The following is a 25,675-nucleotide window of genomic DNA, read 5'->3' on the forward strand; positions in this document are numbered from 1 at the left end:
GCTGCCAGACCTGTTGAGTTTTTGCAGCATTTCCTGTTTTATTACAGGAATCCCACAAGTTTAAACACTTTTACACGATTAAATGTAATTACGTATCACTTATTCTGGAAACAAACGTGGGAGGTTAGTAGCCTCTTGAAAACCAAGAGCAATGGAGAAACATGACGGAATTAGTGTGTTAGGTACAGTGACTAACGGAATAAACTTGATAAAAATGTTACAAAAATTGCTCCAGAATAAGTGCACCAGATGTGTATAGAATTCCATCCAGTATTACCCTAAACATAATTACGTACTTAATAGGAAATTCTAGCACCAACTTCAAATAATCGTGAGGCACCACAATTTTTAAAAAATCCTTTATTCTCTGTTGATATTTTCTGCACTACAATAAAATGTTTGCAATTTCTTTTGAACACTTCCTTGTAGCCTGACCACACCTTTCATTCTTCACAATCAAAAACTGTAATATGCGAGTGGTCTTCACTCACTGACAGTTTCAATGCCCTGTACCAAAGAGAACAAAACCCTACAAAGAAAGCTTAATTATACAAATATTAAAAGCACTGTGATCCTTTTCATGACTAAATGTGCCTCATTAGTGAAGTTTTGGGTCAGTTAGGGTACAACTTCAACAGGAAATGGCTTAGCAGTTTTTGTTTCATATGATGGACACTGCATTTGTTACTTCCTAACCACTGCCACATAATTTATCAACAGTGCTCGTTGCTCCTGATTTCCTGGAGTTTCGGTGGTCTTTTCTGAATAAAATGCAGGAGCATAGCTGCTATGTGGTGAAAGATCCGTTTAACCACATTTTGTCCACTTCCTAGTCTTTCATATCAGTTCAGGGTTTCTTCAATTTCTTTACTGAAGAACAGCTGGATGCAGATTCTCTTCGCTTCCTCTGTAAAATCAAAAATCAGGATGTAAGATAGCATGTTTCAAACCATTTGCAAGGTCAGCGACAACTCCAGATTAACTCTTGAAATTTAGATAGCAGCTAGAAATTTGTGATCTTAAAAACAGCCAGACTCTATGCTTGTAAAACGACGATAATACTATACAAATCACTATTTTCTACAAAAGTTGAAGATCTCCTTTCACATTGACATGTTGAATAACAAAGGCATGGACTAATTGGATTGCTGGTGTGGATCAAACAATGAAGGTGAGAATGTGACTGTGGACTTAAATGATAATTAAAGGAAATCTCAATTCAAGTGTCAATTCATCTGGGATGCATGACAGTTATCATGAGCTTGTTTGCATTTCATCTAGAGTATCACATCTGCTGACACCTTAAACAGTCAAAAAGATCACTCACTGCACTGTTGCAATTAATATTTCTCCCCAGAAGGATTTTATTTCATGACCTTAGCCTCCTTGGAAATGCTAGTAACTGCACCATATACTGCAAGATTTCAGTATTTGAGTAACAAGATGAGCATTCACAACATGGATTTTTGTTGCTGATTTCACCATACAGCATAGCTTCCCAGCTTTTAAAGCTTTCCCAGACCAAAGAAAACAGGGAAAAAAGAGATCAGGAGAAAAAATAATTATAGAAACAGATAGAGTTTCGACGAGTATATGAAAAGGAAAAGAGCTGCTGAAGTAAAAGTTGGTCCCTTAAAGGACGACACAGGGAAATAACACGACATTCAACAAATACTTTATACCTGCCTTCACAATAGGGCACACAAAGCATCCCAATAATAGTAGAAAGAAAGAAAGATCGATTGGGGGACGGGTGGGGGGGGGGGTCAAAAAGGGATGGAAATATTTAACACATTTATCATTAAAAAAATATTAGGCAAACTAATGCGATTAAAGGTTAACAAATCCCATGGATCTGATGTCCATTGAGTTAGAAGTAGTAACTGCAGATAGTGGATGCAAGGGTTGTAATTTTTTTTAAATTCCCTTGGTTCTAAAAAAAATCCGAGGTGATTAGAGCATTGCAAATGTAATGCACCTATTCAAGAAAAGAGGAGGGCAAAGAGCAGAAAATGATAGGTCAGCAAGCCTCAAGAGTTTAGAAAAAAACTCTAGGCATGAGAAGGTTCAACATGGTAGATGCTGAGGCTATGTTTCCCCTCATGGGCAGTCTTGAAATAGGGGGCACTATTTCAGAATAAGGGAGAGGAGGATGAATTTTTCTTCTCAGGGTAGTGAATTTTTGGAATTCTCTGCCCCATGGAGACTGAATCATTGGATATAGAGGTTGAGATGTATAGATTTTTGAACTAAAGGGGAGTCAAAAGTTATGGGGAACTGGCACAAAAGTAGAGCTGAGGCCAAGATCAGATCAATCACAATTTTATTATACGCTGGAACAATGCCAAGTGTAGCCTATTCTGCTCCTATTTCATATGTTCTTACTACCAAATACTGGACATCAGACAAGTAGTGTGCTGAGTCAGATGCAATGCAGGGGTTGGGAGAGGTGGTGGTGGATTGGAGTGTCACCAGCGTACACTGAAATTTAATGTATTCTCCGATAATATTGCTGAGAGGCTTGTGGGTCTCTAGAGGCAACAATATGGGAGTAAGAAAAAAAAATGCCATTGAAGAAGTTTGTCTGGCTACGACAGGAATATAACCAGGCAAGGCCAGTCCCACTCAGTTGGATGACGTAAAAGAGGATAATGGTATGATCAACTGTGCCAAAAATACAGACAGGTTAGGAAGGATGAGGAAGGGTAGTTTACCATAGACCGGCACACAGGATAGCATTTGTAATTTTGATTTTAGTGCTGTGGAAGCGGTGGAAATCTGATAGTGAGATTCAGCATGCGGTTGCAGGAGCAATGGGCATGAATATGGAAGGTGCTAAAACCTTTAAGGACTTTGGACAAGGGAAGAAACATTGGAGATGGGACTATAGTTTGAAAGGGTTTTGAGATTTTTTATCTTCATGCACCTCTCGAAGACCTCACTAGTCTGTCAGACATCCTCTAATCAGCAATTTGATAATGGTGAGTTTAAACGCGCAAAGTTCAAATTTCCCTGGTCAGACAGTGGTACAGTTGGGATGGAACAACTTGGTGATTTCTACTTGTGCCATTCTCAATGTAAGTAACATGTTAAGCATCAGTTACCATCCCCTTTCTCCCATCCATAAAGAAAGCTCAATTATGAATGTACAGATATTGATCCAAGCTCAACAGATCTTTCCTTCTGGGCTACACCAATGCAAATCAATTCTCCAGCCATTCACAAAGAGGAGTAAAGTCCTAAATATGGCATTTCAAAATGCTGCAAAAGCACCTTCAGTTCTCAAACAGTTAAGGAATTACCATGCTACCACGATTAGGTTAATTCTTGTGTTTTCAAAGTACTAGCAAAATTACATGGCGGGGGGGGCGGGGAGGTAATGTTAAAAACAATTTTAAAAGCACTCTAAAATGGTTGTACAGTGAATTGGTTTGACCTTCAGTCTTATTCTAATCTAATGCCATCCTCATTGTTTAATCAGCCAGTAAAGGTCAGAACTGTATTTAACATTCTAACTATTTTGTACACCATAGAAAATGCCCTGCAGGAAACCTCTATTCCCAAATTTTCAAAACTGACATTCTGTCAGATTTTATACTGATTGATTAAAAAAAGTATATCATAGTGATCCATTAATATTCTTTAACTATATCAAAAGATATAACTTTAAAACTTTATATTTGAATCAGATGTAATGTGCAGTCCCAACCAGTCTCAATGCACATATGGTTTCACTAGAGGAGGAGGAAGTGTCCAAATCATGAAAGATAACAGGGCAATTTTGAGAAAACATGTATGACTGTTTTGCACTGGTTGCAAACTAATTAGAGGAAATCTTCTCAGTGCACCTAGCAAAGATTACCAACAAACACAGTACACATTAAATGTCTTGCTAAAGAGTAATTCTGACCCAGTACTGGTTCTCTTCAATGAATCACATAAGATGGAGTTAAGTTGAATTTGACACTTTTGAAAATAGTTAGCAAAAGTGACAGACAAGGAACAGAAGTTACTCCATTCTGTGGTGAACAACAGTTGGCAATAGCAGAAGTTGTTACAGCTGGTGAAAGGAATGCAATCTTTCTGAAAAGATCTGGTCTTTGCAACTTTTAAAATTTATATTTCCCTCCGAAAAAAGCTTGCATTTTCTATAATCTTTGGGTGCTTTGACACCCGCATGTTATCTGCCAACACCATTGTTAAGTGTGCAATTAATTAGCAACTCGGACTTAATTTTTGGCTTTCATTCTGAACTTTTTCAAGATCTTAAAGCTCTCCTGTATAACAAATTACAAACACAAACTTGTTAACACTCCACAGAACAGCTCATTGAAGCAGGACAGCATACTGAATCAATGCTAGTTTTTGAACCTTTTCTATGGCAGCACATGTCAACTTAGAAATTTGACAAAAGCTAGTGAAATGTTTCAAAGAAAGCCAAAAGCTCAAAAACAGATCTGAATTTGCTCTTTCAGTCACGTAAAGACATACAGTGCACTGGAGACACAGTTGTGCAATTATATTCATCAATCACTTTTATTGTAAAGGGGAAACAGTGTAATTTTAAGAATGATGGGACAGAAATTGACTGAAGGTGATTAAGAAATGAAGGTACAAATTGGTTTCATGTAAAGATCTTTGGGTACAATCCTTGTAAAATTTAGATTTTGTCACATTACGTGCTACACCTTTCAGCATTGCGAAGTACACTTTAATTCCACCTTTTAAGTTAAAAAAATGAATCTCTGGATGGATTAGAGATATTACAAGTACGAAAGAGCATTTGAAAGGCCCAATGCAACTTGACAGGATCCAAGTTCTCTTCATTAGAAGATAGCATCCTAAGCTGCATTTTGGGAATTACAGTCCATCCAAGCGACAATGATGCAGTCAAGGAGTTATCATCCAATACCTAGTTGAATTAATTCATTCAGACAAGCCAAAGATACATAACACAAGCTCAAAGAATACAGGGCAGCTCAGGTTCAGGTGACCGAGCACAATGCAAGGAAACGTACAGGAATATTTTTGGAGATGCTTCTCTCACAAAATGGCTAATTTCATGGATAAGTTGTTTCATTCAACACCCAGAATTTTTTTTTAAACAAATGCTGTAATTGTTATTTTTAAGCCAAGTGGAGTTGTAGGAAAACAAAAGGTACTCCACTGGTGGTTGATCAAACCTTTGCTCCCCATGTAGGAAATGGAAGTCATGTTTTACTAGTTCCTATTTAGTTAATAGAACATTTAACAAAAAAGGCATAATTAGTTTAATAGACAAACTATCTTATATAACAGTAGATAATTTTTGTTTATCAAATACCGGAGTAACCAGAAAATGACCAGCACAAAGACAACTTTAACAATTTCTAGAATGTCAGTTAGATTAGGCGCGTTGACCCGAACAAGTAACGGACTGTGGTGACTAGGGGGAATTTCATAGTAACTTCATTGCCTTGTTAATGTAAGCCTTATTTGTAACTAATAAATAAACTTTAAGTTCAATGAAGATTAAACATGATTTCTACACCCTGAAATTTCCAACTGATTGTGCCTGTTATTCCCCTGCACACAATTCAACCAAAATCAGCAGTGCAAGAGCAAAAGATTACAAAACTGAGTTTCTCAAATCTTTTGCATGAGTTTTAAAACCACCACAGCAGTAGCAGGCTCCATAAACTGGCCACATCTCCAAGGTGAATTAATCACCATTGGGAGTTTCTGCAAATGTGCTCATTTGCAGGTCTTTGAGAAAGTTCCAGAAATTAAGCTGGAGCTTTGGGGAACAAGGACATCAATAGGTGTTTTTGATTGATTTCTTTTGAATTTACTAGCAAACTGGCTACTGTACCTCAATCCAACTAGAAGATAGCTTTTTTTCTTAAATGCAATTTATCATCATTCAAAAGTCTTATTCACAAGTGATGTAAGTGTTTATTTTTCTGTGATAGATCTGTTTTAAGCTGTTGCCACTTTTAAGTAGATAAAAAAATTAAAACAGAAGTTTAATAAAAGCCTTATGTTTTATAATGCAGTCCAATTGTGGTGGTTGTGGCAGATTTTGCATTTGGTGACATGGAAATGGATTTGAGTAGAATCTTGTTGGGGGGGGGGGGCGTGGGGGGCAGGTGTGGAGAAGAAAAAACACTTTTCAAACTGAGCACAATTTTGATTGCATTCCTCATTAGAAATGCGAATTGAGTACAAATCAGAAACTCTACCCTTACATACCTGAAATTCTAGGGCCACCAAATACGTTCTGCACGTATTTGTTAGGACATACACACACACACACACACACAAACAGAACTAAGACTGTCACTGGGGGGTGGCGAGGATGATGAAGGTGGAAACCAAGCAGTCTCTTTAATGTCTAGTTAGCAACTAATGTTCAACTTTTGCTCCTTGCACACAAAAACCATATTACAACATTCCAAGGCAATTCAGTTATCCAGACATTTAGAATCACCCAAATTTCATTTTGTGCTGCATAATTGTCTACTCACTCTAAGGAAGCAATATGCAAACTCTATCACACTCTCAGGGATATTGGGCATTTAAGTTTTGTTCATGAATAGTAATGATCTTTGTGCTAAAATTTCTATTTTTTTTAAAATCAGATTTCAGCAAAATTTACAACTTAAACTGAACTCCCGTTCTTTGCACTTTGGCACCACATGAGAACATATTACAAGTCATGTTATTCCGACTTCAATGGTTATCTTGCTTTTCTTTTTGGCGTGGGAACATAGGAACAGGAGTGAGCCATTCCATCCATCAAGTCTGATTTGCTGTTCAGTTAAATCATGGTTAATCTGTACCTCAGCTCCCTACCTTTGCCCCACATTCCACAATACTTTTCCCTAAAAAAATCTATTAATACCAATCTTGAAAATTTCAACTGACTCAAAATCCAGTATGGATTCTGTTTGGAGGAGAGAATTTCACATTTCCAAGACCCTGTGTGAAAATCTGCTGCCTGATTTTACTCCTGAATGGCCTAGTTCTAATTTTAATATATTTTGAATTCCACCACTGGAGGTATCAGTTTTTCTTTATCTATTGAATCATTTTATAATTTTAAATACTCAAGAAAATCACCTCTAAACATGTAAGTTCAAGGAAATAACAGACCAGGTTTATGCAACCTATCCTTATAACTTAATTGTTTAAGCCCAGGTATTATTCTTGTATATAATTGATTTGAATGAGGGGTAGTGAGATGTTGTTTCGATTGTATAAGCTTGGTTAGACTGCACCTGAAGTACTGCGTGCGGTTTTTGTCCCCTTACCTCAAAGGATATTATTGCTATAGAGGAAGTGCAACAAATGTTCACTAGTCTATTTCCAGGGATGGCAGGACAGTCTTATGATGAGAAATTGGGCAAACTGAGCCTATGTTCTCTAGAGTTTTGAAGAACAAGAGGTATTCACTTTGAAACCTACAAAATACTTAAAGAAATGGACAGGGGGAGATGCAGGTAAGATGTTTCCCTTAGTTGGTAAGTTTAGAACTAGGAGACAATGTCAAAAAAAGGGGGGAACCAAGATGAGAAGTTCCGTTACAGAAGGTTTCAAATCTTTGGAAACCCTACCCCAGAGGACTGTGGAGGCTCTGTCATTGAGTATATTTAGGGTAGAGATTGATAGATTTCTGATTTACAATAATGTAAAAGGTTAGGAGAAATGAAAATACATTGAATTGTCTGAGCAAGTTCAATGGCCTCCTGTCTGTACGTTCATGTTGGAACAAACTGGTATCAGCTAAGTAAATGTGCCATTTGTGGACAACCACCTCATGGTATCAAGCATTATCATGAGTCTTAAGTGCAGTGGTAGTGATTGTTCTGAAGTAACATATTGGTTTTTTGACACAGCATGATAGCTCTGGTCTATTCACAGGATAGATCTTCCTTTGTCTAACACCTGGTTAGTAAATATTGATCAGACATTGCTGAAATTGAACAAAATAATGTGCAGCAGATATTTGTGAAGAATGGTAACTCATAATTGAAAAGACAGATTGTCAGTAATAATATGCATTAACATTAAAAACTGTGTTCAAATATTTATCATAATTACACAAATCACATTTGAATAAACAGAATGTATAATACCTTTAAAATATAGTTTTATAAAGATCTTACCTAAAGATGAACCTAATAATGCACTTGAGTTAGAAATCCTGATTTAATAAAATTAAAGTATTATAGTATTCATGTATTGCGATTTGTAATTTCTATAGGAATCATTACTTGCCAGTACAAATCAAAAATTTGCTGGATATTTCCAATCAGTGCTTACCGAGTTTGGTGTGAGAGGTGCAGCTCCAACAACATCAATGAATTGATCTTTTCCTTCCCCCTTAAGTTCTTCAGAACTGGTTCCCACAATTCCCATTTGTCCATCAATGCCAAAACCTTCTGATGCCAAGCTGTTTGTCCCCGCTTTTGCCAACGCCTCGTATCGATGCCGTAGCATCTGAAGCTCATATTCACAATTGGCATAAGCCTGCTTCAGTTCATACAATAGCACCAGGTCACTACGGAGTTCATTGAACATGTGTACAATCTCTTCGGTGGGCATTGGATTCAAATCTGCAATTCATCAACAACCAAATTGGGTAAATATTTTCATGAACTTTAAAACAGTAACCATCCACTTAAATATAGTTGAAGACATCAGTGAAAAGGTTGTCGTAAGACTGGAAAGAGCAAGGGAGTTTAATGCTCGATAACAAATTTACAATACTCTTATGAATATCTTAATACAGATCCACTGCAAGCAGCATTATCCCTCAGAACAGCAGCCATACCAAACTGAAAGTCATCTATAACTCCAGTATTATTTCTCCTCAGTTGACTTATCTTGAGTGTAGCAGTGTCTTTGACACATCAGCTTCTTCCCAATACTAACATTATTAAAGAATCATTAGATTTATCATTCCTCAACAACATGATCTAGCATCACTAAAGTGATGCTACGTGAGTTTGTTTTTGTATTACTGCAGTGGTTTAGTCTACCTGGACTTCCTTTAGAAGGGAAAGAAATCATCAAGGTTCCTCTAAATTTTCTAAAACTATTAAAACACTTCAAACAGTTCAGATTATTTCAAATGCAAAACAGAGTTACACAAATATCCATGACTTGTTAAAAAGTTCCAAAGACCTGCAAGCAGTTAAGTCAAGTTGTCAGAACTTCTGCCTGCTAATTAAATTGCTTAATGAATAAACCTGTCAGTACCAACTTTCTATCATTCAGAACGAGCAATGGATTTTACATGTCTTCATTTCTTATGACACAACCAATAGAGTGCTGTATTTTGTTAGTATGTCCATATTAACCTTTGGTGTTGAAAGCTTTGAAAAAATTACTAAATTATCTTTTCTCCGTCATATTTTTCTCAAAACATATTCTACAATTAAAAATTATGTAATTTAGCAGCAAATAAGCCTGACCTGCAGATTAAATGCAAGAGGTCATAGTCTGAAGCATTTTAATCAAGCATATAAGCCACTTATTAGTGAAGACTCTCTTGAGATAAAAGGATGTTATCAGATTTTTAATATATTTTAGAAATTGAAGATTTATCTGTGGAACACCTCAAAGATGCAAGTGTCACTAGTGATTGCTCTCAAGATCATATGAATAATTATTCTGTACATTGCAATTGCATAATAAACAACAGATCTTTGACTATATGATCCTGCACTCATGCTTCAAACAGTCCGCAATTATTTAAAACATGCTCTTGCACAAACATTTTCAGAACATTTCTGAACATTGTATCAGCTTTAATACAAGATACAGGGCAACTCTGAGCTCATAATCCAGTCTAATACTTCAAAGTAATGTTGAAGGACTGCTAAATTGAAGAGGTCATGTTTTGAATGGACTTAAAATATCCCAATACAACTACTCAAAAAAAAACAAGGAAGTTCCTTCAAATGATGCATTCATTCAGTTGATGTGGGATGCTTTCTGTATGCAAATTGGCAACTGTGTTTGCCAATATGACATCTGCACCAGGAACGCAATACATTAGTTAGAAAATGTTCTGGTATATGTTAAGGATATGAAAAATGCTATATACACCCAAAATAGCGACATAATCCTAATCTTACAAGATCTGCTACTTTATTAGTGTTTAATTCTCTAATTGCTTACATTTTTGTGACTGAATTGTCAAATTATCCAGAGTTTGGTGCTGTTAATCCATGGCCACTAGAAACTGAATTGACATCATCTGTGCTGGTTTTACATAGGACCCAAAAAGGAACAGAGACAAGACTTTCACCCAATCAATCTGCAGTGTATTTAATCCAGATTCCAGTTGTGAGAACATAAATTGCTTATCATTTTAAATTTCACCCAAGCCCTTTTTGATGTCAAAAAGATTACTGCAGCTTCAAAAGTGTTGAGCATAAACAGTTTGATTTCTTATTTTTGGAAAATATCTCAAAGCGCGTTAATTTGTTTCAGTGTTCCGTCTCTATACGTTAAAGAGTCATTGAGACAATTTCCTTGGTAATATATTGTTCAAAATTCATAGTGATAGAGTGATCAATCTGCACATTTATAGCAAAATGTAATCGATAAAATAATCAGGATATCCATTTCTTTGCTTACCAACTCCTAACTCTGTCAGCATCTGTTCAATGGCTTTGATTTTTTTCTGTCCAACTGAGCTAGGCAGTTTCATCTAAATACAGAAAACAAGAGAAAGTAACAATCCAACAGCAGGTTCATTAATACTGGCTTGCTGAAATAATGAAATACAAGCACTGAGGTTGTTCACCTGGCAAATAACCAAAGGTTTCCTTTAAAATTGCTTTTTTTTTTCCCCCATTCAAAAATATAGTTATTTTAATCCTAGCAAATACTTTTAAATCCAGTCTAATAATGGAGCGATTCACAGTCATAACATTAATGCATGAAGGAGGAAGCTCAGGAAATATGATGGGTCTTTATTTAGGAAAAGAGATTTCAAATCAGGTTGCATGTAGATAATTACGCATGAGTGCAAACTGATTTTTTTTTAAAACTGTTAATATCTTGCCAACTATTCAGACACATGACTAATTAAAGATCAGAATATCGGTCTTTTACTTGCTACCTTTTTGCTTTTTCCATTCTAACCTTGGTAAAACTGAGTAACCCACAATTTCATTTGGTTAACAAAAAGAAGCACATGGAAATGCTTTGCCCCCTGTATTTAAGTGGAGACAGTCCCTTTCAACATAGGCCAGAAATGCATATTGGGAAATTACACACCACCATCATTGTAGATCCATTAAAATGAACAGATGGGGAGGAAAATTAGAGTTTCTTAATATGTTCCTAATACGCATCAGGAGTGAAGTGAAAAATATCCCATTTTGTTTTTAAATGAAGCATTTAGTTTCAGCCTTATTTCATAATTTCCCCTGCCATTGCATTTGTATTCTCCTTTGCCAAACTTTTTCAGATTACTCTATGCATCTGTTTTTAACCAAGGAGTCAGGGAAGACCTTTGGTACTAAGAGGTACATGAGAATTGCACAAACTCTACCTTCCACTATCAGTGCAGTAGTATTTCTACCAGAGTTAAACACGACTATTTTGGTCAGCCACATGAGACTCGAGTTCGTTCAATCATTTAAGATTCAATCCAATTTCGTTTTTAATCCTTTATCTTCTTAGTTGCAAATCAGAATGTTGCTAATTTGTGTAAATTCATTGAATGTACTTACATAGCTAATTGATGTATAAGCGCATTGGAATGTATGGTTTCCTCTAGTTCAACACTGAGAAAGTTATCGTCCTTGACCCTATTCCATCTAATTCCCAATAACCCATCTCAAGCTACTTTTGAAGGTTTTATGCAGCTGCTTAAGTTAATGGATCCCAACTATTGGGGTGACTTGACTACAAGCAGAACTTTCAACCTATATTTTCTCTATTATACAAAGATCATCTATTTCTAAGACTGCAAGATGACATTAATTCTACCCTATCTCAACATAACTGATGCCTAAACTTTCATACATATCTTTGGCAAGTCCAGATTCTACTATTGTTTTCAGGATGGAGTATAATCCTCCAAGTTTCGCAAAGTCCAGTTTACCTAACACTCTTGTTGCTTGTATCTTCACACAGTCCTGTTAACACCACATTGAAGTTCTTGCTGCTTTACATTGGCTCCTGTCTTACAACTCCTCCAACCTAAAATTCTTACCCTTGAGCTTAAATTCCTTCAAAGCCTCATTTTTACCTACCTCCAGCTTTCTGGTGATCCCACCCCACACTTTGCCAAGAATTTTCCATTCCTGACTCTATCCTCTTGTACATCTCATCCTCTTTTGTCCTACTATTGGCAGCCTTCAAACCTTCAGAATTCCCCCCACAAACCATTACACCTCGCTCTCCTCATTTAGAATTCTCCTTAAAACCACCAGGCATGAAAGGGTGATTTGCTAATGCACAATTAGCACCCAAAATAACTTTCAGTGGCTTCAACAGTAGAAATTGGGTGTAGGCAGTAATTGACATAATCACACAAGTATGAAAATATACAAGGGTACAAATCAGAAAACAAAATACTCGCCAAATACCAGTACTGGTTTGAGTTAGCAATTTCCCCCTTTCAATTCAAATTTGGTTTTGTGGTAGCTTGTAATTTGGACGTCTATTAGGTACCAAATATATTAATCAGAATGTCACATGTATTAAGAAATAAATAATAGGACATATTATTAGAATATTCAGAGCACATAAGAATGCATAGTTACCAGGTTAATTATACAAGACAAGTTTTGAAATATAACATGGCTATATGAATTATATGTTACATTTTAGCCACAATACAGACAGTCAAGACAACCATTTTCCAGCATTTTTACTGGACTGAATATTCAACAAGTCCTTTGTCACAGCATTCACCGGCCATGGTTAAAATCTAATTGAATTGCACCAAACAACAAAGCCAGGGCAGTTTAAAATAAACTTCTGAATTCTTTTGCTTCTTCAATATAACTGCAAAACTGCTGGTTTAGGCAACAAACGGAGAATTTGTCATTGTAATGGAACTGAAATATCTCAAAAATATAGCTTCGAAAGAAACAAAAACAGATACACATTAAAAAGTAATCTGAAGCAGCGACATTAATGCCTTTGATTTTCAAAGCGATGACTGATTTACCATAGTCACTAACACTGCATGACATTTTACGAGTGATTCATTTTATACATTATATGTTAAAAAATACCACTGTCACTACTGATTTACATCTTTAAAAAAATCCTGTTTCAGATGCGTATTCAACTTATATAGCAAGTTAATGATTTTAGATTCCACAGCTAGCATTATTTACACTTACAAATCTGAGGTTTTATAACTTTGCTATATTTTGGAACTTGAGAGTTGAAACCTTTTTCGAATTCTGCCCACAATATGTTGGGTGACATGATGAATGGGATGGATAGGATAGAGATGGAGAGACTCTTCCTGCTCAGAAAGGACAGTAGGACTAGGGGACACAGCCTCAAGATAAAGAGGGGGCGGTTTAGAACAGAGTTGAGGAGGAACTTCTTCACTCAAAGGGTGGTGAACCTCTGGAATTCTCTGCCCGTTGAAGTGGTGGAGGCTGCCTCGCTAAATATTTTTAAGACGCGGGTTGATGGGTTTTTGCTAAGCGAGGGGATTAAGGGTTATGGGAAGAGGGCAGGAATGTGGAACTGAGCCACGACAGATCAGCCATGATCTTATTGAATGGCGGGGCAGGCTCGAAGGGCGAGATGGCCTACTCCTGCTCCTATTTCTTATGTTCTTATGTTAAAAATGGAAGGGAGGAGACACTGGCAGCAGTATCTGGTTAGTCTGCCAGTTTCCAAAATCCCAGGAAGATGTTGGGAATGTCAAGTTGTTAGCAGTAATGCTTTAAACTGTCTATTTACTTTGAAGATAAAAGGAGAATTGGAATTTCAACAATAGCTAATCAACATTTCTACTTGAATACATGGTCCATGTGATTCAGCTTGCCATGGGGATGGCCTTCAAAGGTACCTTTGAAACTCTCAGAAACAGGCAATCTGCCAGGATCCAAGAGACAGGGAGCTGCTCAATTTTAAAAAGTCTGAAATGCTATAAGATTTTTAAATCTCATGAGCCACAGTTATACTTCCCTTTCCAAAGTGACTGCAGCAGGGAAAGAGATTAACCAACATGCTGTTTGGAGAAAAGTAAAGTACCATTGTGCTGTTATTCTTAATTTTAAATTCTTTGGAATATACTTTTACAAATTTTATGATTAATGTATATTTTGAGAAAAATCTGTACAGATAATGCGGTCATCTGACAATTCAAGCAGAAAGGGTCATATAATTCATTAATAATTTCTGAGCAACTTTGGTTGCTAGAACAAGTTCAAGATCAGTTCATGTATGCCAGCACTTGGGGCTGGATTAGGAAACTTAACTATAATCATTCTTCCATGACAATTACTCTCTATCACTAACAAAAATAATCTTTCTGCAGCAAACACATATTTACTTTTGTGGCCCACATATACCAATGTTTATAACATGCTAGTTTGATCATTGCTAATCGAGAAAAAAAGGGGGAAATCAAAAATTCCCTTAAATAATGAGAAAGGTCATAACTGGGTAGCTTGAAAAATAAAATTTAAAGAACCTGAGAAAAATTTTAAATTCAGAACAAAAACTTTGGTTATTTACGGCGTCCTTTTGAGAATCATTCCTCGGAATATTTGATATTTCAACTGGATGATCATTTCTTTAAAGTCATCTCAGTAAACAAATTGCAACATGTTAACCTATAAGAGCTAATGTATTATTAAAAGTACTTGAGTAATATACTCTTCATTTTGATGAAATAAATTTTGCATACAGTCCAATCTACACTCATCGGTCTTGAAGACAAATAAACTGACATGGGTGAATTTTCAGATGAGTTTTATGTCGGTGATATAAATCATAAAATGTTGGTAATGATAGCAAATTAAAATACATTTTGACTGTTGGTACTATGCAGCTTTTAATAAATTAGTCCTGCACATCATTGAGGCATGGAACAACTTTAGTTTAAAAAGGAACTTTTTTTGTTGGATTACCAAGACAACCATTCAAACATTGTCAGAATTGATGTCAATTATAATTTCATGACAATTGAATCCAATAATTTCATCAGCGCGAAGAGAACAGACCCTTTCCCCCCCTCACAACAAATCAGATGCACAAGATTGGAGGGCTGACTTTTCTAACACATGACCATCAAACTGAGCCTTTGATAGTCACAGTTTACATGCCTCACTAACAGCTTCCACCCTGCCATTATGTTTCAAGCAGTTAGGTAATGCACTTTAAGGATATCAGTAAGATGTCAGTTTACTTTAGGAAAAAGAGAAAGGAACTGAACACTAGGACAGCCGCACTGTAATCAATCATGTTTCATGGTCAAATGCTGACTGGTTACCTCTAACGAATTCACTGTACAATATTCCCTCATTACCCCCCTGGCCCCAACAGTGCCAAGATTAGAATGAAAAAACATAAGAACATAAGAAATAGGAGCAGGAGTAGGCCATCTAGCCCTTCGAGCCTGCCCCGCCATTCAATAAGATCATGGCTGATCTGAAGAGGATCAGTTCCACTTTCCCGCTTTCTCCCCATAACCCTTAATTCCCCTGTCTATCAGACACCTATCTACCCATGACTTAAATATATTTAGCAAGGCAGCCTCCACCACTTCAACGGGCAGAGAATTCTAGAGATTCACCACCCTTTGAGTGAAGAAGTTCCTCCTCAACTCTGATCTAAAGCCCTCCCCTTATCCTAAGGCTGTGTCCTCTAGTCCTGCTATCCTTTCTAAGCGGGAAGAATCCCTCTACCTCTACCCTATCCATCCCCTTCATTATCTTATATGTCTCTATAAGATCCCCCCCCCAAATCCTTCTAAACTCCCAACGAGTACAGACCCAGTTTGTTTAGTCTGTCTTCATAGTCCAACCCCCTCATCTCCGGTATCAGCCTTGTGAACCTCCTCTGCACTCCCTCCAAGGCCAATTTATCCTTCCGCAGGTGTGGCGACCAAAACTGTACACAGTACTCCAGCTGCGGCCTCACCAGTACCCTGTACAGTTGCAACAAGACCTCCCTGCTTTTACATTCTATCCCCCTCGCTAGTATATCGCTATTCTATCCTCCTCGCTTAACATAGTATTTGTTAAGACCAGGTTAGTGACAGAGTCCAACCAGAAAGTTGGCCTTGATCACAAAAAAACTAAAAAAAAAGGATGCCAGAAGCAGTTACATCAACTGTGATTATTGTGTTCCACTTGCCTCAATCTGGTCAACTTGTTTGAAAATCTTGCCTCAAGGTCCATATGTTTGATTATCGATGGGTGAATTGAAGCAAGACTGATTTGAGACTATTGGGCCACTTTTAAAACAAAATCACGCTGAATTTTATGATCTTTCATGGGACCTCACCCGTAACATGAACAAAGTGGAGCCTTGGATAATCACTGCTTTTGCCTCCGGAGGTGCAAATCAAGTGATGTTTCAGTGTTTTTTTTAATTCCTGGGCTACTAAATCATTCCCCAAATTTGACCCCAGAAATTGCAATTAAATATTAAAGTTTCTATCATAGCAACTGTTTTTGAAAAATGTATTTTGCTAGAAATCTCTGCAGTGTATTAAATATACTGGACACACAAAATGGATGCATGGTGATGGATGAGCCCTGGTGTTTGTTCTGCTCAAACGAGCTTTTTAAGGAAAGGTCAGAAGCTATATTTTCTAACAAAGTTTACATTTTTAACTACATTTGACTCTGAATGTTTTGTACCTTTTCAATCCAACTCATTTCTTCACTATTCTTTGTTTCCATTGACATTTCAAACTGTGAATTGGTGAGGCCAGATGGTTGTTCGTGATTTCAAACCACTTCAAGATTGAGATCATGGAGGTGTCCATACAGGACCAATTAAAGCTGTTGAAATTTCACCAAGGTACTTGGTTTGCACTTATCAATAGTCCAAGACTTTCCTCCATAGGTGTCAGAAAATCATCATCTCAATTTAAGAGCAATTTACAAAGATTTACGAAGAACAGCACAGCACAGGAAACAGGCCCTTCAGCCCCATAAGCCCATGCCGCCCATTTTAACACTGAGTGCCGTATTCAAGTCTTTCTTCTACCTATGAGTCAGAATTGCCACAGCTGTACTACTGACTGCATAATAAATGGCTTATATCTTGAACTGGGGCTAATCTTTCAATGAAACACATTATCATATCAAAGCATCTGGATCACTGCATCTTTCCACCACAGGAGACATTGGGCTGGACTGTCACCATCAAGGCGAGTAGCTCAAATTTTCTAGCTTGGCAGACATGCCTCGATATAAAGTGTCCATCACACACAATTTTTGCTCTGAGCAGATAGGGGTGGGATCAAGTCAGGCCTGCGGACTCCAGAAACAGATCAACAATAGTCGAGGAGGTGAACAAGTGTAGAGACTCGTTAGAAGGCTCGTCTCAGTTCTCTGTGACCTTGCCCCAGTCCAAATAAACATACAGATATTGAGAAACAGAACAAGTTAAAACTTTTGATCACCCCAAAGCTATCAAATGACCAAAGCAAACACTCCACTTCCATCTATCAAAATGGAATCTCTGGTGAGCTAATCCATTTGTAAGATTTGGAGACCAGTGAAGCATTCATAATCAACAGAGATGGCCAGACATGGATTGGCTCACTATGAATGTTTGGCTAAGCTTCAAGAGTCACAAATGGATTAGTTCAACGGGGGTTCTATTTTACCACGTGCAAGTAGAGTGTGTGCATTGACTGACTGACACCATTCTGAGATTATAGAAAGTTATTCTTTGTTTTGTCAACGCCTATGCATATTTGGACAAGATTTAGATGTGTGAAGTAGAGAAAAAGGTTCTGTTATGGATGTGCTCTCTGACTGGCTCTGTCTGATTTACATTACTCTTTCCTGCGTCAATAGGGTATCTTGTCTCACTTAAATTATTGCATCTCAACTTTATGAGTCTAGAAAAAATGCTCAAGAAACTGTTTAAAATTTCAACTATCAGTGTTTGTTTTTGTTCCTACTTTACCACTGTATCAATGGATAGAACAGACACCAAACAAAATGGACAATAAACAATGCCTGATGAAAGCCTGAGACCAGGTTCTTCTCAATATAGTGGATTACTGGGACATGTAATGACCTACCTATTGATTTTGGTCTTTCGGGGAAAACATTTTGATACATTGAAAATCTGCCTTTTAAATTTATGGTAAGTAATAAATTTTGATAAATTAACAATCATTTTAAGCAGCAAAATAACTATCCTCTGAAAATCTGAACGTGGTTTAAGGATGGAAGCCAAGTATTTAAACAAATCCAATAAGCTAATCATATGAATTCTCAACACCAAAACACTAAAACATGATACCAAGCTCACATTTATTCCCCCTCAAAACAAAAATTAAATAATTTTTTAAAAATCTTACCCTTTGACTTCGTAATGTGACACCTGCAGATTTGAAGTCTGGAAATTTGATGCCTGCTGTCTCTGGTACAGCCTGTAAAACAGGAGCAGGCAGAATATGTTGATACAGACGCATGACAACTAGGAAATTGTGTGGATATAAGGAAAACCAATTCTGGATCGCACTCCATATGGTAAGACAGGACAGTCAAAGCTAGGAAGTTAAGACTAATCTGTAGGTATTAATTAAACGCAAAAAATACTTCTACATAACAAAGTATTTCACTTCTCTCCTCAGGGTTTATAAGCATAGCAGTTAATTATCTTTTGGTTACAGATGCAACAGAAAAAATATTATACACACAGTCAATTGAAACTTCTAGTCAATACAGCAATCACTAATTAGTTTTTGATTAGCTAGCCACAAAAGTCACTGGTAACAATTATATTCAGGCCTACAAAAAAGTGCAGCAGTGTGTGTTAATTGTTTGTCTCATGTTAAAATGCTATACGCTGCATGACATAGGGGGTGTCAAATACAATTAAACCCTATCTTATAGAAATCTTCATAGTAAATAAAAGAAAGATTTTCTTTATTACAAGCAGAGTCCAAAATCCCTAGGTTACCAAAACACTTGCAGCTAGCCGTAATCTATGGGAAATGACTTGCATGATTTTCAGTGTAGCATTGAAACAGTGCAGAACTTGAGAATGCTTATCTACTTTTGTACAACCCATTTCCAGAGTTAGTTCTGCATTACAACTCTAAAGTAGAAATGTAACATCATGTCAGTGCCATCATAACATTATATGCAATATATGGATGCTCATAGACAGTTTTACCTTCTATGGACTAGGAATCTATTAACTATTTCAAGTAAAATCAATGGGCCATGTCATGCCTCAGTTTATTCTTTAAAAAAAGCTGCACTTTAATGGATCAGAAGTTTTATAAGTACTAGTTGCAATCAAGTATTCTCCATTCTGAATAAAAAGTCTAAACAATGCTCCAGCTTGTGACAAAAACCTGAATTAAATGCTCAAGATAAACTCAGTGCATTTATTCCAAATGTTGATACAATTTTCAAGTTGAGAAATAACAGATGTTGCAGAGCAGCAAATGTAAGTACGAAAATATTTAACTTTACTTATTACAGAACTTTAGTTGAATAGATAAGGTATATAAGGGCATAGATAAGGTAGATAGTCAACATATTTTCCCAAAGGGAACTATAGGACATAGGTTTAAGGCAAGAGAGGAGAGATGCAAAAGCGTCCAGGGGGACAATTCTTTTTCACTCAGGTGGTGGTGTCTGGAACAAGCTGCCAGAGGCAGTAGTAGAGGCGGGTATAATTTTGTCTTTTAAAAAGCACTTAATTACATGGGTAAGACGAGTTTAGAGGGATATGGGCCAAATGTGGGCAATTAAGACAAGCTTAATGGCAATAACAGTGCATCATGAACAAGTTGGGCCAAAGAGCCTGTTTCCATGCTGTAAACCACTATGATGTGCCAAGTGCCAGCATTCTGGATCGGGCCAAGCATACAAAATGACAATGACACCTTTGCTGCAGACAGCTTGCAAACCTAATGATGGACCTTAGACAACATAAGAACATAAGAAATAGGAGCAGGAGTAGGCCATCCAGCCCTTCGAGCCTGCCCCGCCATTCAATAAGATCATGGCTGATCTGTCGTGGCTCAGCTCCACATTCCCGCCCTCTCCCCATAACCCTTAATCCCCTCGCTTATCAAAAACCCATCAACCCGCGTCTTAAAAATATTTAGCGAGGCAGCCTCCACCACCTCAACGGGCAGAGAATTCCAGAGATTCACCACCCTTTGAGTGAAGAAGTTCTTCCTCAACTCCGTTCTAAACCGCCCCTTTATTTTGAGGCTGTGCCCCCTAGTTCTACTGTCCTTTCTGAGCGGGAAGAGTCTCTCTACCTCTATCCTATCCATCCCATTCATCATCTTATACGTCTCAATGAGATCTCCCCTCATTCTTCTAAACTCTAACGAGTACAAGCCTAGTTTATTCAGCCTCTCCTCATAGCTCAACCTCCTCAACTCCGGTATCAGCCTAGTAAACCTCCTCTGCACTCCCTCCAAGGCCAAAATATCCTTGCGTAAGTACAGCGCCCAAAACTGCACACAGCACTCCAGCTGCGGCCTCACCAATGCCCTATACAGCCGCAGCAAGACCTCCCTACTTTTATATTCAATCCCCCTCGCTATGAAGGCCAGCATCCCATTCGCCTTCCTGACCACCTGCTGCACCTGCAGGCTGGGTTTTTGCGACTCATGCACAAGGACCCCGAGGTCCCTCTGCACCGTCGCCTGCTGCAGTTTTTCGCCCCGTAAGTAATAGTCCTTCCTACCATTATTCCTACCAAAGTGGACCACCTCGCACTTGCCAACATTAAATTCCATTTGCCATTTCCTGGCCCATTCGCCCAGCCTATCTAGATCCTTCTGCAGACTCTCCACACCCTCCACGCAATTTGCCGTTCCCCCAATCTTGGTGTCATCAGCAAATTTCGACACCATACACTCGGTTCCCTCCTCCAGATCATCTATATAAATGGTAAATAGCTGAGGCCCCAGCACCGACCCCTGGGGCACTCCACTAGTCATCAACCGCCAATCCGAATAGCACCCATTAACCCCCACTCTCTGCCTCCTATTTGACAACCAATCTCTATCCACTCTAACACCCTACCCCCAACTCCATGCCCCCTTACCTTCTGCAATAACCTCTTGTGAAAATCAAGAAAGACCACATCCACAACTTAGCTTTATTTTGGATACTCAGTCTATATAAAGTTGAAATTCTGATTTCCGCTGTTGGTGATGTCTAAATGCCTAAAAACATCAATGGATATTGGAAGCCAGCAGCTCAAGTGATAGGTGGTGAACAGTCAGCAACAACGAAGTGCAAGTAAGGGGTTGGTCAGTTGTTACATTGTAAAGCTGCTAATTTCTTGTCCCTAGACAGTTTAATCAATAGATTATCATTGCGATTATTAGATACTTCTCTTTCATCTGACTCAGCTGACAATTCTTCCTTCAGCCCATAAAAAAGCATTTGGGATATAAAATCATAAACAGATTTTTTTTTAGTAAGATTAACTGTAGTGGTAATACAATTGCAGAAGAAACAAAAAACATAATCTGGAGATATGATTTTGTGATACAGTGATTTACTGTTAATTAAAAATGTTAGAACTTGAATTTACTTCTGAAGTTAATCATGTTCTAAAGTTGAGATACAATAGACTTAGGGCCTGAAATTTCTGACTGCTTAAAATGCAGAGACACTTGTAGTTCTGGCATGAAGGACCAAGAATGATTTGAAACAATTGCCACGTTAACCAATCATGAACATCTGCAGTTGTACTCACTGACACAGAGGCATCTGAACCAGTTTTGATGACTGGTCATAAAATGGCATGGGGCTAGCTTTGAGAGAATGATGGCAATCAGCTTTCAAAAGCTTTACAATGCCATCTCTCAGGATTTGAAGGCTCTATCTGATCCTGTCAGGTCTGCATTCTGTTGATGGCTGGACATAGAAATCAGCACCCGACACAATTGTCATGGTTAGAATCTGCCTTCATGATGCCATCCTCTCTCTGCTGATGACAGGTTAAGTGAGCTTTTTATTCTGCTCACTTAGATGTCTGCTGGTCTACATATCAAGATATCGGACTAGATTGGCCATGAACTTGATGCATTATAGCAAAATTACAGGACGTGTGCTTCATTTGAGTCCTAAAATCGCAGTGGTGTTGTGATTCAGGCATTCAATACTGACCAAAGCAACAATGTTGAAAGTAGTGCTGTAATTTTAAACATAAGAGCAATGAATCTGTCACTTAGACTTGTAGCAATCCTGTCTGAAGTCATTAAATGCCACTGAATTACCTGGAACCATGCCAGTGGACTAGGTGTATTAAAAGTAGACACGAGCAGAAGCAGATCAGTATCAGGTTTAAACAACTGCGTTAAAAAGCACAAGGATTTCAATTTAATTCCTTTCGCTTTACATTTTTTCCCAGTTGAAACAGGTTTATACTGGCACAAGAAAGTTATAAGCCCAAAGAAGCGCAATATAAAATGCCCAAATATTCTATTATGGCAAGTTCTTTCAAAACAAAAAAATCCGACACATACGCAGACACTTACTGGCTTTTCTGTTTCTTTTTTCTGTGGCAGTTTCTTTTTTGCTGCCTTGCGTTCAGCTCGACGCATTTCTGTAGTATTGTCTGCAGCCGTGATCAGTTTCTGCAAATCTTGTGTTTTCTTTTCTCTTTCTTTTTTTCTCATTTCAATTTTTCTCAATTCTTGTATCAAGTACTCCTCTTCAGTCACCTTTAAGCAAAAGACAGCTAAATGTTACAGCAAACAATGCTGACACCTAGTGGGAAAGATGCATAACACCCCACAGAACAACTGTGGTCATTCTTCTCTCTAGTTTGTTGGAATGTGAGAAAAGGTGGCACTCATTTTCACACGGATTTTTCTAACACACACACACACACATACTTAAATGTAATCTTATTATCTCCTCCCTGGAAATAGGCTTAGAGTTCCATAATCAACAACTCCTCTATGATAACTTACACATGACTATTCTTCATGTTCACTTGAACAGCAGGTACTGGTGGACCATTACAGAAATAATCATAAATGAGCAAAACCTTGTCCTCACGCAACAATTACCCAATTATATTTATGATCAAGAGCATTAACTCTGGCTTCCTAATCCAAGGATAAGAGCAACTGTCACACTTAATTCTGTCTAACAGCGCAAAAATTGAATACTTTAGATGATCTTGGCCTTTGTCAGTGCTCCTAATCACCATCAAAAGAAAATTTGTAATTCAAACTATCCAACAGCTACTTGGAAGACTCAAAAATATTATTCTGCACTGCCCTCTCTAAAGCATTGTTTAACCAGAAATAATTGATTTATCTCTGATCATTTCTGCGCTCCGGGACAATTCATTACTCCCGTGTTTCTATGTTTTGTATATCAGTGTGCAGCAACAAAACACATGTACATTATTTTGCACAGTCGCTTACTTTATCCTCCTATATCCATGTTTAACTTCAAATCTAATTTAGAAATTTCTATTACTTTGCTCCACTTTTTCTGCAATCTCACTCAACTCTACATCTTGGGTCAATGCTCTTCTAATTCTGCACTATTATACATGCCCCCAAATCCACACGCATGTGCACACACACAAAAACACCTCTGATTTGACCAATGCCGGGAGTGTTTATTGTATAACTGGACACCTGTACAGAAATGTCAGCTAGAATAAACCTGCTAATAATCCTTTTGAGTTAGAATACTTATCACCACAGTGAGAATGGAGATTTTTGGTCAGAACAGAACTAAATGTAGTATTACAGATAGACATCTGTAAAATGTGCTTTTTAAGCAAGCATCTTAACAGAATAGAAACGCATACACATTCGTTACAAGTGCACTCAGACTTTGACTAGGTAAAAGTCTATTTCTAAAAATTGACACTTGAAACATTTACTCCTCTTTTTAGTTCAGATCTGCTTCGTATTTTCAAGACTTTCTTACCTATGTCAGTCCCAGCAATGGTAGATTTTTTTCTACTTTGAGCAGAAATACTCCTACCTGTTCTGGTGTTCTGTTGTACAGTCTTTCAAGCTGTTCTTTTCTTCGTCTCTCGTGCCCAGCGTCAAACACAGAGAGTTTGGGATCAGAGCCAGGTGGGGCACGAATCTTTGTTAATTTGGCACAAATACTATAATACCGTTCTTTTAGATCTTCTACTGAACGTTTCTGTAAAACATAAAGTTGCGAGATTAGAGGAAAAACATAAGCAACTTCATATAAACATTTGGTGCATTTAGTGCTTATGTGGCATAAACCAACAACCCAGAAATTAGCATTATTAGCAGCTGGAGAGGCAGCACACAAAATCCATTTCATGAATTGAGCAAGCAGTGATAGGCCTAATGGTCTTTCCCGAACAGTATTTCCTGCTAGTGGAGAATAAATTATGGACCAGATGGCATTCCCTACTTCTAGATACCACACAAAGCAGTCCATGCCGCACGCACAAGACCTGGACAACATGCAAGCTTGGCTTGGTAAGTGACATGTAACATCTGCAACACAAAGGTCAATACCCATTTCAGGACAAGACAGAATATAACCACCCCCTTTCATTCAACAGCATTAGCATCACTGAATTCCCCACCTTCCAACATCTGGGAGTCACCATAGACCAGAAACTTAACTGGATCAGCACATCAATACAGCAGCTACAAGAGCATTTCAGGTGGTCGGTATTCTGTGGTGATTAACTACCCAAGGTCGGCCCACCAATTAATTACAAAGCACAGCCAGTGATGTGATGGAATACTCTGCTTGTTGAGATGACAGCAGTTACAACACTCAAGAACCTCAATATTATCCAGGGTAAAGCTGCCCACTTTACTGATAACCCATCCACCATCTTAAACATTCACTCCCTTTACAACCTGGACACCGTGGCTGCAGTTAGTACTGTCTACAAGATGCACAGCAGCATCTCATCAAGGTTCCTTCCACAGCACCTTCCAAACCCACAATATTAACTGCCAAGAAAAACACGGGCAGCAGGCATTTACCGTCACCTATAAGTTCTCCTAAGTCACATAACTTCCTGATTTGGAAATAGACTACTGTTTCTTCATTATTGCTGGGTGAAAACCTTATGGACTGCAGCACTTCAAGAAAGTGGTTCATCATCACCTTCTCAAAGACTATTAGTGTTGGGCAACAAATGATGGCCTTGACACAGAAGCTCGCATTCCATCAACAAATAAAAAAGGCCACTTACAGAATATAAATAAGGATGGGAGGGATACAGCAACTGCCTGCTGTTTGTCATTTTTGCAGTGAGATGTACTTGTAGAACAAAAGAGCAATGCAATAGCAAATATGTCTCCCCTGGCATTCCGCACAGTGAATCAGAATTTTAGTGGCTGGAATTTTCTAGCAGTTCCTGCTGGTGGGATCTTCTGGTCCCACTGACAGCGAACTCCTACCGTGGGTTTTCTGGTAGTAGGGAGTACGTAAAACAGAAAACCCTGTTGACAGTGGTAAGACTGGAAGATCCCTCCACTAGCCAA

At 37.9% G+C, this 25,675-nt stretch overlaps 1 protein-coding gene across 1 annotated transcript in view; it reads right to left on the reverse strand.

Moving 5' to 3' along the window:
- Positions 1-343: 343 nt before the first annotated feature.
- Positions 344-25,675, reverse strand: part of dmap1 (DNA methyltransferase 1 associated protein 1) — a 53,624-nt gene continuing 28,292 nt past the window's right edge. The window contains exons 6-11 of the mRNA XM_080196545.1: positions 24,171-24,338; positions 22,697-22,882; positions 18,530-18,601; positions 10,630-10,702; positions 8,305-8,597; positions 344-907 (exon numbers count right to left, since the gene is read on the reverse strand). Coding sequence (XP_080052671.1) covers positions 848-907; positions 8,305-8,597; positions 10,630-10,702; positions 18,530-18,601; positions 22,697-22,882; positions 24,171-24,338 — 852 coding nt within the window. The 3' untranslated portion in view covers positions 344-847. The remainder of the gene's footprint in view (positions 908-8,304; positions 8,598-10,629; positions 10,703-18,529; positions 18,602-22,696; positions 22,883-24,170; positions 24,339-25,675) is intronic.

The sequence above is a fragment of the Carcharhinus amblyrhynchos genome, chromosome 9 (genome assembly GCF_965287045.1).
Source record: "Carcharhinus amblyrhynchos chromosome 9, sCarAmb.v2.hapA, whole genome shotgun sequence".
In the NCBI taxonomy this organism is placed as follows: Eukaryota; Metazoa; Chordata; class Chondrichthyes; order Carcharhiniformes; family Carcharhinidae; genus Carcharhinus; species Carcharhinus amblyrhynchos.